This window comes from Chelonia mydas, chromosome 11 (assembly GCF_015237465.2).
Source record: "Chelonia mydas isolate rCheMyd1 chromosome 11, rCheMyd1.pri.v2, whole genome shotgun sequence".
NCBI classification, from domain to species: Eukaryota; Metazoa; Chordata; order Testudines; family Cheloniidae; genus Chelonia; species Chelonia mydas.
Window position 1 is genome coordinate 55,263,227 of NC_051251.2, and position 17,223 is coordinate 55,280,449.

A 17,223-nucleotide genomic window follows, 5' to 3' on the forward strand; every position below is an offset into this window, starting at 1 on the left:
AGCTATACACTGAAAAATTATGAATGGACCTGTTTCTCTGATCACATGGCACTAACTGACGTTATCTATGAACGTGTACATATGCATAACTTGTGACCTAAGCCTTGATGTAACAACTAAGAACCTTTTCTTAAGACTCTGGATGCAGAAGATAGAGCAAAAGGAAGAGTCTTGTATAGGAACTGTGAGCTCTCAGATACAAATGCTTTGTCTTTGTAATGCTGAAAAATTTGTTGGTTTGAAGGAAAACTTAATCTGGGTTTCTATGGAAGCTTCTTCTCCAGATTTTTTCCTTGGGTTAGGGTAATGCTAACCCTTGGAGTTAGTAGTTACCAAAGGATTCCTATGCTGGCTTTCATGGTGAGAGTTGAGGCTTCCTGCTATCTCAGCTACTAATTTCTCTGTTTCCCCAAACTGCTCCCCTGCACATTTGGATGCACAAGATATCTGTTTAGGATGCCTGATTGCTATTCATGGGTGTAGCACAGCTTTCTTATAGCTAGTAATTATTAGAAGCCATTGCTCTGGTCACAAATCACATCAATGATTTTAACGCAGAATCCAAGACATCTCACTCCAAGCAAGGATCATACTCCCTAGATGGTGACAGGTTTCAGAGTGGTAGCCATGTTAGTCTGTATCAGCAAAAAGAACAAGGAGTATTTGGTGCCACAAGTATTCCTCGTTCTTTTTACTCCCTAGATGATGAGCCACCACTTGCTTGCCACCAAGCAGGGTTCCCTTACCAAGTATATGAAAAACCTTTGCTCTGAATGGCTATATCTGAGGCCCTTGTTGAGACTTCCCATGGTGGAATCATGCTTTTGGGTGGGAGGTTGAGGCCCTAAGCCCAGCTTTCCAACTCAAAACCCTCAAAAAGGTTGGTGGCTTTTGGCAGCACAGCATAGTTCATCCTCACAAGCCCCATGCCCTGGCAGAGTGAAGATCAGTAGCTTACAGTAGCAGGGCATAGCTCACCCTCTGAGGTTCCCAAAAAGCTATCTATAGCACCTCAAGGACTTGGTTCAATGTTTGCATGGCTTCTCTTCTGCTGGGATGAGGAGCAGAGAGACCCCACTCGAGCAGTGCTGTATTGGAGAAATCAGAGGGTTAGAGCCTCAATATTCCATTGCTTCCTCAGCTGATGAGTGGCAGCAAAGATTCAGGAACTGAAATGAAGCCATTACTGCAAGAAAATTAATTAAAATTAAAAAATTATAAAACTAAGTGGTTGGTAGAAACTGAACTGTCAACTGGTTCCACCACCAGAAGTAGAAATTCTGGTGACCTGAGTTGATGGGCAGAGCTTAGTCCTGGAGCAACAACAATGGAATGCCTCTGAATTTCACAGGTAGGAGGTATTGTTACCCATTCATAATGAATGAGAGAATCTGTGCAACAGAAATGATACCATATAATCTTAAACAAAGATTACTTAAGAATGGGTGTCCCCATTTTGTTTTGTAATCCTCACCTTTTTGACAAACCGATATTCATAAATTGTTCCTTCTGTAGGAAACGGAACTGTGAAGTTCTTTGATGATAGTTGATCAATACCACTCAGCAATTTATATTTTTCTCTTGTTTCCTCACTAATTGGTCCACCAAGTAGTTCTCGCACGATCTTGTCAAATTTTAGTCGATCATCCTCCTTACAGCTAGCTCCTACAGACCAGATCAGTGAAAACAGGAAAATACCCTGGAGTGGGGGCAGGGAGAATATAAAGTAGTTCTTCAGTAGCTGTGTATTACAATATGCCTATTCTTTGCTCACTGAAATCAATGAGATCTTTGCCATTGATTGCAGTAAGAGCCGATTGGGCCAAATGTCTTAACATATAAATTAAACATATAATAAAAATATTATAGAAGTAATGAAATATGACAGGGAATGTATTACACAGATATGACAGCTCAATCTGTGTTCTCTTGTGCTTTCCAGTACTTGAGAAAGCCTTTTATAGGAATGCAACATGTGATCTTATTTATTCATTGGTTTGTTCTTTTAAAACAGCAATTAATTTCTTTATTTGCTGAACACCAACAGCTCAACAGAAAATAAAGGAGCTTAGCCTTCTGACTCAATGAGCTTACATTGTTAAATAAATAATACAATATCAATATTTCACGAGATGACCTTCTATGGGCCCTATTGATCATTGCCTTACTTTCCCTTTGCATCAACTAAGGCCCCAATCCTGCAAACACTTAGAGATATGCTTAACTTTACTCCCATGATTGAAATCAATAGAACTACTCACAGCAGTAAAGTCAAGAGTAGGCATAATTGTTTGCAAGATTGGGCTTTCAGCAGGTGCAAAGGGGCTGGACAGCAGAGTAAAGCCCCACTGGAAACATCCTTGGTGAAGAAGATCCCTGAATAGGAGAATGTTACACTTCTGTCCTGCACCAGCACCAGGCACTATAGATTTATCTGAAAGCAGGGAAAACATTTTTTCAAGTTTTATTTTCAATATAAGACCACCCTATGTATAATGAAAATTCTTTTGTTGGTTAGTTAAGCTCACATTCAAGGATGAATCTATATCTATCATCAGGTGGACAAAAACACCCTTATGAATATACTGTCAAAAATAAATTACCATTACAGCTGGTTAAAAAAATATATTTTATTTTTTGTGAAAAATTTCAAATTTTCATCAAATTTTTTTGGATTTTGGAAAAAACCCTTTCACTTTTTTTATTTTGATTTTTCCATGAAAACCTGACAAATTTTGACACGGACAGAAATTTTCTCATTAAAATTTCCATTTTGTCAAAAGGCATTATTTGTTGAAAAAAAGTTTCAATGAAAACATTTCAACCATCTCTAATTACTACGGCGTAATATTGATATCACACTGGGAAACTGGAGTTACTGTTCAAACTAATTGGTAATGAACAGTAAATGATAAGTTAAAACGTTTTCAAAAGATTCATCAGCATGACCACAAAAAAAATGTGTGAACTATGGGCCACATCCTCAGCTGCCATAAATCAGCATAACTCCTTTGAAGTTAATGGAACTATGTTGATTTATATCAGCTGAGGGTTTTACCCTTTGTCTACTATAACAACTGCATCTGTGTAAGCAACAAATGAAGCTCTATGGCTAGGAAGGACCTTGTGCCAAAATCTTCAGTAATAGCGTCCAGCATCATAATCAAAACAATTTGTATCTTGCAAAATTGCTACTGTACAATCCATGTGTTTGGAGGTAGAGAATTAGTAATATTCACTGCACAGTAAAGCACAGAACTGAATAGTATATGAACAGGTTCTTATCTACTTATAAATACAATATCAACCTGCAGTTATATTTAGAATGTACTGAAAGCATGGAAAAGACACTATGGTAGATAGTGGTGATGTAGGTTTGTTAGCAGGATTTGGGATTGAGGGGTGGTGTCTACTTTCTGTACTGTCCATATGAGTATTATACCCACTCATCCCAAAGAATGCTTGCAAGGTTCTACTTTCTCTGCCTCCACCACCAAAGCCAAAGAAAGAAGTGCAGCAGATGGTCCTATTCCAGGAAAGATCCCCTTGTTATTTTATATACTTCTTTCTGTTTAAATCTCCAAAATTTTGGTTCCAGAGAAAGAAAAGGGAGAAAGAGTGAACTGCTCACTAATGCATAACAATTGGCTTTAAAAGCCAAGAAATTACAAGGAAAGGAGAGAAAGCTAAACCAGTGATTATGTCTACATTGCAGGTTTACCCTGGGCTCACACCTGGGTTGTAGCCAACTCCCCTCCGCACCCCACCCAAACCGTCTTCATACAAAACCCTTATGCCTAGGCTCACATGTGCTTTGAACTGGGGCATAGGTTACAGCCCAGATTTTGCTTTAAGGTAGGCTCTGAACACAAACTTTGAAATTCAAGATTAAGCTAATGTCTGGAAAGCAAAGCTCAGCTTTTGATAGTCCTCCAAGGCCACAGATCCTGGGCCTGCATTTTCCTGCCCTTCTACCTATTCACTTCCCACTTGTCTCCCGTACACTGTAAGCTATCTGCTGCTTTATATACACCTGATCAGTGTTTAACCCTTCATTCCACATGGTCTGCTCTATTTCTGCAGTATTCAGCTCACCTCAGCCAAACAGTCCTAGAAGCTTCCATCTCAGCTTGCTGCTAGCTGGCCAGAAGATCATACCAGGGTTCTGGTTAACCTCTGGTGTGACTAAGCAAAGAACATGAGTTTGGGAGATGTACTCAAAATCATAGATTCATAGATATTTAGGTCAGAAGGGACCATTATGATCATCTAGTCTGACCTCCTGCACAACGCAGGCCACAGAATTTCACCCACCACTCCTGCAAAAAACCTCACACCTATATCTGTGCTATTGAAGTCCTCAAATCGTAGTTTAAAGACTTCAAGGAGCAGAGAATCCTCCAGCATTGTATCATTGATATAAAAACATCTCAAAGAGCTTTGCTGAGGTGAGGATCAAGCGGACCATTGTACAGTGCAGGGATCACATTAAAAACCTAAATATGGCCTACCACAAGGCAAAGGATGGGAATTGCAAGTCTGGCAACTCCCCATCTACCTGCCCTTACTACAAGGAATCTGACTGGGTCTGTGGCAAGCACCCAAGTATAGAGCCAGATGCTACAAAACTTATTAACAATTTATTTCAGTAAATCAGACATGAAAGACTAAAATGTGTGTTAATTAAAAAAGTACCTAATAAGGAGGTAACAATTTTTCCCAGACAGAATTTACAGGATGTTTATTGTGATGACCAAAGATTGTCGATTTTATTGTTTATGGGTCCATTCCTGGCTGTGAAGTCCAATTGGGGACTTACCATTCTATGTGTTAAAAAGATGAATGTTGCCTACCTCAAGCCAAGAGAAAACATCACGTTCACTCATGGCTTTAATTTTGGCCTCATCAGCAAACTCATCCATCATGCAGTCCATGAGATTCATCAAGGATCGAACTAAGTTTGTGTCTGAAGTAGGAGACAATTCCTGAAATAACAGAAATGTTCTCTATGGCACATGTATTTAACTAACTGAAAAGAATCCAGTGTACATTTATTTATTACTTCGTACAGACATGACAGTAATCCTCTATGGTGTATGTGCTAAAAACATATACTGGAGCAAAATAAAAATATAAATGAAAAAAAACATTCATAGGACAGAATTTCTAATATACATGATCTAAAAATAATAAACATAAGTTGATAATGTTCTTTTGAAATGATTTCCTTGTTTGACACTTTTGAATTACCGCACTCAAATTTGTTTTGCTTCTCATAAAAGCACTCTTTATCCTACCTTTGTACATTTTCTAATGAACTCAATAGTAAGTGGAACCATTCTGTCAAACAAGCCTACTATAAATTCTTTATGCATAGAGCTGACTCCAGGTGGCATTAGATTTAGCCAAGACACCATCAGTGGTCTCCAGCCTAACATGTGAGGCTCCATGTAGATCATGCCACATCTAGAAACCTATTTAAAAAAAAAAAAGGATATCTGTTACCTTTTGTGACCGCTGTAGTTTTTCCTGCTAAAAAGAGCCTTAAACAATATTAAATGTTGTCCTATCCAGATTCTGAGGTCATTAGAAATTGGAGACAATTATACTATGCTGAACATAAAGATACATACATACCACTTATCTTGTCAGAGTGTGCTTTGGTGAACTCTGAGGAAAACTTCAAACACAACTTCACCAGTGACTGGCCTGGTGGGGAAAGTGGGAGTATTCTCTTCTTCAACTGATTTAGACCACAATAATCAAGTTACAGCAGAGCATAAGTCGACAACTAGTAGTACCCAGCCTGCCCTCTCATTGACTTAAAATTGAATAAAAGATCAACAAAGTTCCTGATTATGCCAGATATCCTGTTGTGCTTCCAATATTATACGAGCTACAGCTGATTGCACTTGCAGACTGGCCCTGAGAAGGAAGCTCAGACCTTCCCCTGCTATCCATCTGGCAGGTGCAGTTAGATAGTGAGCCAGAGGTCCACTGATCTTTGGTTTTACCAGAATTTGCCTGGTTGTTAATTTAAAGATTTGCTTCACAGCTGTTTCTTTTTCCTTGTCAGAAATTCAAAAGGGCCTGAATGTTCTAGGTATGCTTTAAGGGACATACATAACTTATCTCAGATAACATTCTTTGTCATTATCAACAATTTAAGAGTACTGACTACAACATGTTTTTGTTTTTTGTTTTTTAAAGTTGCATAAACACAAACTGTCACACAGGACATTGTAAATGCAAAGAAATTGGAAAAGAAGCTCCTTCACAATATTAACTTCCCACAAAGCTTCAGAATAATAGACTATAATTGATAACCACTCTTTCAAAAATGGATACTTACAGTAGCAGGGGAAGCAACTTCTAAATCCATTGGTTCAAAAATAAGACTCATTTGCTGTGACATCTGAATGATCTCTCCACTCATGAGACATAGTTTCTTGTTATCATCCAGCACAGTATTCATATTCTCAATCCATACTGCATCTACTGGTCCATCAAAAATCAACCATTTCCTGTCTGGTGTCTGGTTTACAGAAAATATTTCGAAAGAATATTTAGCCAAGTAAATTCGGAATATTTTAGATCTAATATATTTCCACAAATCATATTTCTCTGAAAATGTGCTGAGAGCAAGGCTGTTACATTCAGAATTTATTTTTGGAAAATGAACAAAACATATGAATATTATCTAGTCTTAAAACTCTTACAAACATATACTATGGTGATCCTTAAAAGCTTGCTATCTGTAGGCCACATTCTGCCACTCTTACGCAGACTGCACAGTACGTTATTCCTCAAGTAGTATCACTGATCCAGATTCTGATATTTTTGTTCATGATGAGCAGCATCTTGAAATCAATTGGACTACTAACAGAGTATGTTCCTACTCAGCATGAGTAAGAAGATTCCAGTCTTAGTCCCATTGACACCTGTATGTACTTGAGGAGTAAGGTATATTCAATATGACTAAGTGTGCAGAATCCTGCCCATAGTAAGATACTACACAACATGTGTAAATAACCATCAGCAGTATTCAGGGTATTGCCCATGGGAAGTATTGGGAAGTACAAAGAGCCCACTTCCACAAACACTTACACGTGTGTAACTTGACTCACGTGAGTAGTTCCATCAACTTCAGTAAGTTACTAATATGCTTCTGATGTGCTTAAGTTTATACAGGATCAGAAGCTAATAGGGCAGATACTTGAGGTAACCTGCTCTTCATGTGCCAGATCCACCTCTCATTGTAGTCAAGCCAAAGATCATGAAGCTGTTTCCACTGAGTCAATAGCAACACTCTTATTCACTTCAGTAGTGTAGGGGCAGGGATACCACGTATAAGACTTAAATATTCTTTGGAATACAAATGAGCATATAAAACATCTATTAACATTCCTAAACATCAGAGTTACTCTTTAGGAACAGTTTCCTCCTAATCGCTACACGGGTGTGCACCAAGGGAAATGATGCAAGGAGCCTCCCACAGGAGTACTACAGAAGGAGCACAAGAAATACTTGCTAGGAATGTGCAGAACCAGGCCAAATTGCAGTCCTTGCACTCAGTTCTTACAGTCAGGGGAGCACAAACTGCTCCTTCCAGCGTGACCAATGAGGTCACAGGTCTATGTCTGACTGCTCAGGGTGTACTAGGCTGCCATAAAGGTGTGTTGCAATAGTTGTCTCATTACAAGTTGTGCATACAAAGCACAATCAAGCCCCTACACATCAATATTGTACGTCTATCATAGAATTATTTTTACATAGATCACAAAATACATTAATCTTGTGTATACCAAGGAAGAAGCAAATGATCTAAAGCTCACTGCCAGGATGCCATCCGACCATTCATGTGAGACTGGATCAAATTGTCCATACAGCTGCCCCATGGTTATAGACTTGGGATTTATAACAGTGATCTGAACCTTGTTTTCCTCCATCAGCCCCTAGATACACAAAAATAAATATAAATATAAATTGCCGGACTACCTGCACCATAAAGGAGTCTCTGCAGGCCCTGGAGGAGTAAGACGTGGACCTGGGTGCGCAGGCACTTCAGGCCCTGACCTCCCTCCTCCAGGGGCAGGTGACCCAGTAGAGTCCTGGCCAGAAGAACTCCAGAACCAACTTCTGGAGGTTGGCCAGGAAAACCAGGACCGGGACCAGGGTGTTGAGCTGGAGCCAGAGCATGGATAGGACTAACTGATTGAACACCAGACACCAGTGCCCTCCCTCGGAGGGAGAAGCACTGGAGTAGTCCTGCCCATCTCCGGAGCCGCTCTACCACCCTGCCCTCTAAACCTTTCCAGTTCTCCAGTGGAGACGAATGCATGGCAGAAAGGTAAATGCCAAGATAGAGCAGCGGACCCGCACTCCACTGGTGGCCTGAAGCGCAGGTGGGAGGGAGCTCGCCTGCCACCTGTCCCCGACCACCAAGCCATATTTATGACAGCCCCCTTTTTTTCTCCAGGGCATAGAAGAAGTGAGAGCCATGATTCATCTCCCAAAGGAGGCGGATGCGGGATTGAACAAAGGCACTCCAGGCCCGATGGTCCTCGAGGGCCCGGAGCTCCTTCCGCTTGTCCTGGCATGCTCCGCATAGGAATGGATCCTCGGGTCTGGTGGCCAGATGCCTCTCTAGCTCTAAGACCTCCCGTTCCAACTGCTCAGGACAGAGGAACACGAATGCCTCGGAGCATGCAGGGAGTTCAGGTGGCAAGGGGGCAGGAGGGGTTCCATCGGGGGGCCCCCCAGGGAGGGACTGCGGAAGAGTGTCAGTGCTACCCTCCATTGCTGCCACGTCATCTCCAGCCGGCTCTAGCAGATGGGATGCACCCGGGGGCAAGGCAGAAGGCTTGATGTCAGTGGCCCCATTCCTGGTCTTTCAGGGGGCCTCCGCATCAGATGGAAGGAGCAGAGCTCGAGCCTTCCACTTGCCCTGCTTCCCCTGTACTTGGACTCAGCCCTCCATGGCAGCATCATCATCAGCAGTGGTAGGCTGGGAAGGAGGAGGGGTGGCTCCGGGCGCGAGGCAGTCAGGGGCACCGGAGATGACAGGGCCAGTGCCCTGCCAAGGCTTGGGGGTCCTGGACGCTCCTCCGTGCCGGGCCAAGGGGCAGTCCCTCTGGACGTGCCCCCTCGCCTGGCAGCAGTAGCACCAGGCCTCCCCCATAGAGTAATGCACCCGGTAGCAGGCCCCCTGGTAGGGGATCAGAAAGGACCCCTCGAGCACCTCTCCGTCACATGCCACCAACAGCAGTTGAAGCTGCACCTGCCAGCAGAACAAGAGGACGTGACAGAGGGCGGGATCTTTGCAGCCCAGGGAGAGAGGGCTGACAACTGACAGCGGTTTCCCTAGGGCAGAAAGGGCGGATAATAGGGCAGCATTAGGGAGAAATGGAGGGACAGAGGTCAGGACCAACGGGACGCCCAGGTCCTCCAGCGGCTCCAGGTCCCCCCACCGCCTCCTGGGTGGCAGCCTCCAACGCCAGGAAGAAGACCACTTTCCCATACATTTTGGAGGCTGCCACGACAGCCGTGGGCCCCACCACCCTCGCCAACACCCGCATGTAGATCTCCATGTGGGGCAAGGTGGGCACCTGGAGGCAACAGACGCTGTGCTTCCTCGTCAAGATGGGGAAGGGGCCCCAGCTGCCAGAGATGGTAGCAGAGGCGGTGGCCAGAAGAGATGATGTAGCAGCAGGCGGGGGAGCCACTGCCACCTGGGCATATGCCCTGGGGGCCGGGAGAGGGGCACCCACAGAGCTGGTGGATGGAGCAACAGGGAGGGACGCCGTGGCCGGTGGCAAGGCCGTGATAGACGGGGCAGTCCCTGCCATGGAGGGCCTAGTCTTTTTGGCAGGGCCATTACCCTTCTTTTCTCCCTGGCCTTTCGCACCGGCTGGGGGGGCTCCCCCAGAATCGGAGGGGGCAAGGGACATGGCAGTAGTGGAGTTCACCCCGTTGTCCACCGCTGCTGGTGCCCCAGCGGGGGCAGTAGCAGGTGGTTTGGCAGCGGCGGTTGAGGTGGGAGCCACAGGAGAGCCACGGGGGGGCAGGTGGAGGAGGGGCAGTGGGGGCTGCCCGAGGGGTCTCACCCACCTTGTCCCCTGCCATAATGAGCAGGGATGGAGGAGAAACACCGGGGGGAGGGTAGTAGGGAAAGGGGAAGCAGGTCGACCACTCCTCCTGGCTAGGCTACAGGCAGGGGAGGAGGGCGCCAGAAGGGGGGGATGGATGCGGGGGGCTATCAAGGACTTGGGGGATTCAGTCACCAACACAGGATGGGATTCCGGCTCCTCTAGCTGCACTGGGGGGGAGCTATAATAGCATTGGGGGGTGCAGTGAGACAGGGGTTCAAACTGAAACAAGGGAGGGGTCGCAGTCAACCCACATAAATATACAAGGCAGGTAAATTTGGATGGGGTAGAAACCATGGTACTCATAGACTCAGGGAGTGCTATCATCCTAATTTTGGGTAAACTAGTGAAGAACAGCCAGTTAATGCAGACTAAGCATACAGGGGTAACCTGTATCCATAGGACTGTTAGTTACTACCCCATCATACCAGTGAAAATTGAAATTCAGGGAAATGCCACCGGGGTGAAAGCAGGGGTAGGCCCAAACCTCCCATATCCCATGCTCATAGGTAGAGATTTCCCCAGGTTTGGAAACTGGAATCCCACCAGAGGGATTGGAGGGAGAGGAGCTCCCCAAACTTCGGGAGGCTTCCACGGCAGAATGTCACCTCCCATTTTTCACAGAAATGTCCCAGGAACTATTCCCTGTCCCGGGGAAAGGCAGGAAGACCAAGAGAGAAAAAAGGCCGGCCAAGGCCTTCTGCTACAGGGACAGAGGGCCACCTGTGTAGACTGACGTACACAGGCAACTGAAGGGGAGGGTCCTGAGATGGAGGAGGGGTCAGAGACTGGTTCCAACCCCAACCTCATGGAACCGGCTGAGAGGGCGGAGACAGATCCCTCAGAGTTCGGGCTGATAAGCCCCGGGAGAGAGACTTTTGGATGGGACCAGGTGGAAGACCCAATATACGAGAATGCCAGGAAGGAGGTGGCCGAGATAGATGGGGTACCTATAGAGGGAAAGGCCTAGGGTCTTCTGGCCAGGGGTACATGAAGACATCCGGTGGTACTGTGCCTCCTGCCTCGAATGTCAATTGCACAACCCTCGTCCACATCTAAGAGCCCCTTTGGTACCCTTGCCAATCATCGAAGTTCCATTAGAGCAGATAGCCATGGATCTTGTGGGGCTACTAGAGAAAATGACCCAAGGCCATTAGTATGTGCTTGTCATCCTGGACTATGCAACCAGGTACCCAGAAGCTGTCCCCTTATGAAACACAGCCTCCAAGAGCATTGCCAAAGAACTAGTGGCAATCTTTGCCCCGGTAGGGCTACCAAAAGACATCCTCTCAGACCAGGGAACACCGTTCATGTCCAAGCTGATGAAGGACCTGGGTTCCCTGCTCCATGTCCAGACACTGCGGACCTCGGTTTACCACCCACAAACCGATGGTCCGGTGGAAAGATTTAACCAGACCCACAAGGTCATGATAAGAAAGGTGGTAAGCAAGGATGGGAAAGATTGGGACAACCTACTACTGTACCTCACATTCGTCATCCGTCAGGTCCCCCAAGCTTCTACCGGATTTTCCCCCTTTGAGCTGTTGTATGGACACAACCCCCGAGGCATCCTAGACGTAGCCAAGGAGATTTGGGAGGAGAACACAGTGAGGGGAAGAACGTAACAGATCATGTGTTATGGATGAAGGAAAGGATAGCCCATAGCACCTAGAGAAGGCCCAAGAAGCCCAGCAAACCGTCAAGCCTAGGTTCAACAGTTTCAACCCGGCGACCGAGTAATGGTACTGGCACCCACCGCTGAAAGTAAGCTGTTGGCCCAGTGGCCAGGGCCCTACAAAATAGTTGAACCCGTAGGGGAGTAAATTACAAGGTGCGGCAACAGGGACGTTGAAAACTAGAGCAGATATACCATGTCAACCTTCTGAAACCCTGGCATGCCCGAGAGGTGTGCACAGTGGTTCGAGAAGACCTGCACTCAGGAAACAGGTGAGGGTGTCTCCCGATCTAACGACAGCCCAGAAGAAAGAGGTAACTGAGATGATCGCCCAATATCAAGACATATTCTTAACAAAGCCAGGTTGCACAATCGGGACATATCACCACATCAACACGAACCCTGGGGCCAGAGACTGTGGGAGTTCTGTCACCAACCTCCTTGCTGGCTAATGATGAAAAGGGCTCAGTAGATTGTAACCCTGGGCCTAGAAAGAGAAGGGCTACCTGGAGGGTCGCAGTGAGCCTCTGATGCCAGCATAAACCGCCTGGAAGCGCGGGATCCACAGGGATAAAGTTGGAACGGGGAACCGCGGCCGATGGGAGCTTCGGTGGAGGTACCCTCAGGCAAAGGCAGCGCACAGAGACCTCTGTCCCCCCTCTCCCGGAGGCCGCAGAGATGTAGTGCCAGCCGCTTCCAGGAGTGGCGTGGGGCCAGGACAGGCAGGGATCCTGCCTTAGCCCCACTGCGCACCGCTGCCACCCTGAAGCTGCTCAAGGTAAGCGGCGTCAGGCCGGAGCCTGCACCCTGAACTCCTCCTGCATCCCGCAACCCAACCCCCTGACCTAAGCCCCCTGCTGCACCCCTCCTGCACCCCCTCTGCACTCCAAGCCCCTGCCCTGAGCCCCCAGATGCACCCCGCACCCCTCCTGCGCCTCAACCCCGTGCCCTGAGCCCCCTGCTGCACCCCGCACCACTCCTGCACCCCTGCCCAGAGCCCCCAACCCCTTGCACCCCCTCCTGCAACCCAACCCCCATCCTGAGCCCCCTCGTACACCCTGCCCCAACCCCTTGCCCTGAGCCCCTTCCTGCACACCGCACTCCCTCCTGCACCCCAACCCCTTGCCCCAGCCCTACATTCATGACCCTGCATGAAATTTCCCCACCCAGGTGTGGCCCTTGGGTCAAAAAGTTTGCCCACCCCTGCTTTAGTAGGTACCAGAATGGGTGACCTATGCCTGTGCTTGCTCTTGGAATGATGTTTGTTCTTCCTTCCTATCCCTTTCTGATGACTGGGTGGAACAGACTGTTAGGATATAGATATTCAGGCCTGTCTGTAAAGGCCTATACTCTAAGAATTTAGATGTATTCTTTTCAGTTGGCTAGTTACAGAGGTCTAAAAGAATCAACCAAAATCACTGTCTGTCAGTGTAAGAGCCTTCTCTTACTGTGACAGTCTGAGGCCCTGTTCTTAGGCTAAGGCCTTTTGGCTAAGCCACAGAAGCAGCCATAAGCTGGGAAGCGAACGGTCACATCCTCACATTCCAAACTAGTCACATTGAAATAAGGTGCTATTGGGCTGTTAGGAATACAATCCTGTCCTGATAGTGCCTATCGCCTCCAGAGAAAGGGAAGTGCCTAGAAGATGTAAAAGGAAATTTAGTTTGATAGCATCCTGTCTGGCAAGAACTCACTTATCAATAGCTGGGATGTGAAATCCTCACTTCTGTATTTTTTTGTCATTATAGTTCCCAGTTTGCTATTGTTTATTTGCATGGTCTCTGTCTGGTTCTGTGATTGTTTCTGTCTGCTGTATAATTAATTTTGCTGGGTGTAAACTAATTAAGGTGGTGGGATATAATTGGTTACATAATCATGTTACAATATGTTAGGATTGGTTAGTTAAATTTCAGGAAAATGATTACCCATTTGTGACGAATGAGGAGAGAAGCCATGCAACAGAATGGATCTGCAATTTTGTTTCAATCCATTCCAAACATAGGAACTATTGGCAAAATTAGGATCCTGATCTGGATTTTGTTCAGATCCTGGTTTCGTTTCACACATGTCTCTATTTAAAGTATTACCTTATATTTGTAATAAAACCTTCACCTGGCAATCTTGTGAAAATAGGTCAAGAAAATCACTACAGCCATAGACTGTACTAACTTGTTTCAGTGCACTTCCTCTATGCTGAGGAACCCGCATTAAAGAAGGGTTCAGGGGGCCGCCTCCCAGAGGAGGAATCCTTGACAATGTGTGTCTTTTGGAGCGATATTGCCAGGAAGCCAATGGCTTCCATACAGGCACAGGGCTTCCATACAGATGTGTTATTGGACCCCTGATTTTTCCTAAGAGGTCAATTCTCTATTCACCCAACCTTCAGGAAGAATTTGGAGGAAACTCCACGTAGGCAAGGACACGGAGTTTTCCTTCCACCTCCCCATTCCTGTAAGTATTGTGGACCTTCAAAAAATGTGTCACTACCTTACTGCAAGTTTACAAGTACATCTGTTCTACCAAATACTTTGCTGTATAAGTATTGAATATGCTGTAGCATTTGCTTACTTTGCAAACTGTTTTGATCAAAAATATCTGGCAACATATTTAGTTACCTTCTCACACAAGTCGCCCAAAGCTGTTGCCAAAACTCGATAGGCACATGTTTTCCCCCCGAATGGTTCTCCCACTATCATAAAACCATGACGGACAATCATCATTTCAAATATCTGTAAGATCTTCTCAGCAAACATGTCGGTCATTTGCAAATTCATAGCATCACAGTTCATTTTGATTGCTTCTAGTAAGTCATTGTAATCCGGTTTTGGAAGCTTCACACCAGGAAACAAATCTGAAGTAATGCCCTGCCAAAGAATGAATTACAATGTATGTTTATCTTCTCTTCATAGACATTCAGGATGTAATCTTTGAATGTACTCCCTTTATCCTGTGACTCTAAACAGATAAATATGTACTTATACTCTTTGATTCAAATAGTATAAATCACACCTGTGGTAGTGTTAATAGCACAATTCATTGCTAACAACTGAATCAGTAAAAACATTTGAATTATGTGAAGAAGATGCAACTCCAAAATATACATGACCAATGGTTTGATGTTCTAACTCATTACTACTATATATTTTATGCATTCCACATCACATATTTAACAGTGTCAACAGAATGGAAACTGGCTCTGTGAGATCATATATTTCTCTCTTATAAACATTAGCTTTTATCAGAGCAGGCTTAAACTAGTTGGTATGATTTATAGTTTGAAGGTTGAGAAAGCAGTTATGTTTCTCTCTCAATACCTCATAGTAAGTGGAGAATTATTTAAATCATTTTAATGTAAAAGCAAAGATCCTACATTTTTACCTCTAGTACTTCACATTACTGAAACAAAACAAGAATGATGTTGAACATATTTAAGAGACAAAGGAAAAACAGATACTGCAGGCAATGATTTCATTCCTACAATGTCAACTTACAAAGCTTAGTGAAATTACATCCATAGAGATTCCAACCTATTATTTCAGAAATGACCATCTTCTTATGTTATACCCAGGTGTGAGTATCATTGGGGGAAATTAGTTTTTGTAGTGACCCATTCACTCCCAGTCTTTATTCAGGCATAAACTAATTTCCCCCTGATGATACTCACACCTTCTTGTCAACTGTTTGAAATGGGCCACCTTGATTACACTGAACTCATTAGCACTACAAAAGTGATTTTTTCCTCCCTTCTTGTCAACCGTTGAGAATAGCCCATTTCCACCTTAATTGTATTGGCTCCTTAGTATTGACCCGTTTCTTGGTAACGCAACTCCATCTTTTCATATGCTGTGTATTTATACCTCCCTAATGTATTTCCCACTCCATGCATCTGATGAAGTGGGTTTTAGCCCATGAAAGCTTATGGCCAAATAAATCTGTTAGTCCCTAAGGTGCCAAAAGGACTCCTCGTTGTTTTTGCTGATACAGACTAACACGGCTACCACTCTGAAACCTGACAGTGACCAGTTTTCCCACCCCAGTTGACCACAGCAGAATCTTGGGAGAGAAGATGAAAGCTTTTCCACTTAAAGACAATCACATTCCCTACAAGGAGAAGAATTTGAGATATCAAGCTTCCCGCAAGGTGAATAGCTCCTCTCCTTTGAAATGTACTTACCCACATTCCCTCTCCATTAGTCATCTATCTCTTTGCTTGCTCTCCTGATCATCAGAACCAAAGCATTCTGCTTGCCTTCACATTGTATATTATAGTACTGTGCCATTGGATTTTATAATTTAGATAACTGAAGTTTAAGAAAAAATATATATTCTCTGTGCCTCAATTTACCAGTGTTTCCCCCAAATTCCTAAAAGAGATGGCTCTATCACATTTTATTCATCCATGAATTCCCTACCCTGAAATCCTTCCTGTCCTTTTAATTCATTCTAAAATAACACAAAAGTAAGTGTTATGGGCCAAAGTGTGAAAATGCACCTACAAAATGCAATCTATGCACCTACAAAATGACACATACTCCTATCACAAACAGACGAAAATTACATTTGCATCTGTATTTTGGATAATTGCATACAAATATCCATGTCTGTGTGTGACATCTCTCACTTTAGCACCACACATTAACTCAGATTCTCTTTTCCTCTTTTAGCCATATGAGAATACCCACAACACAGGGGAGCTCTAAGCTGGTGTAAAGCATTGTAGCCTGCTCCTGCACCAACTGCCTCCCAATGCCAGCGCGGGGCATGTCTAGTCACATCACAGATAGAGACAAACATGCTTGTGCACTCCACTAATATTCATCTTGTGCGATCCCATGGGGACCACAGACAGCTTGCGTAAATTAGAACAGCCTCTAGGACACAGGGGCACAATAACTCCACCCTGAGAAGGTTACAGCTAACTTGTTGTGTCCCCCAACCTAGTCCTGCACCAAGATCCACTCAGGACAGGAGAGAATCTGGGCCCCTGAATCTATATGACTCTTTTCTCTGTTCATTACACTAAAATCTTGGTTGAAACAATGAATTTCCTCATTTAAAAACGGGAATACTATTACTCACCTATCTCACATGATTATTTGTAAAGTGTTTTGAAATCCTTGAATAGAAGACATTATAAAGTATTATTATGTTATCATTTTTAGTTGGAAAATTGTGTTGGCAATTTACATTAATCTGAACTATTAAAACCAGAAGCAGCATTTCCTAGAAAGAGGACTAAATGCATTGCCTGGGGGGAAACTGTTAAGACTAAATTTTAAATTGCTTATAGGTAAGATTAAAGTATTCCTTGGACCATTTGTTTGACATCCTTGCTTTATGCTAATTACATCAATGAGCATCTATAAAAATCTTATTGCCTTACTAAAACTACTTTAGCTT

At 44.4% G+C, this 17,223-nt stretch overlaps 1 protein-coding gene across 1 annotated transcript in view; it reads right to left on the reverse strand.

The window, feature by feature from the left end:
• DNAH7 (dynein axonemal heavy chain 7) overlaps positions 1-17,223 on the reverse strand; it is a 287,995-nt gene that overhangs the window by 154,149 nt on the left and 116,623 nt on the right. The window contains exons 29-34 of the mRNA XM_037913207.2: positions 14,439-14,687; positions 7,806-7,955; positions 6,353-6,535; positions 5,298-5,474; positions 4,854-4,985; positions 1,475-1,699 (exon numbers count right to left, since the gene is read on the reverse strand). Coding sequence (XP_037769135.1) covers positions 1,475-1,699; positions 4,854-4,985; positions 5,298-5,474; positions 6,353-6,535; positions 7,806-7,955; positions 14,439-14,687 — 1,116 coding nt within the window. The remainder of the gene's footprint in view (positions 1-1,474; positions 1,700-4,853; positions 4,986-5,297; positions 5,475-6,352; positions 6,536-7,805; positions 7,956-14,438; positions 14,688-17,223) is intronic.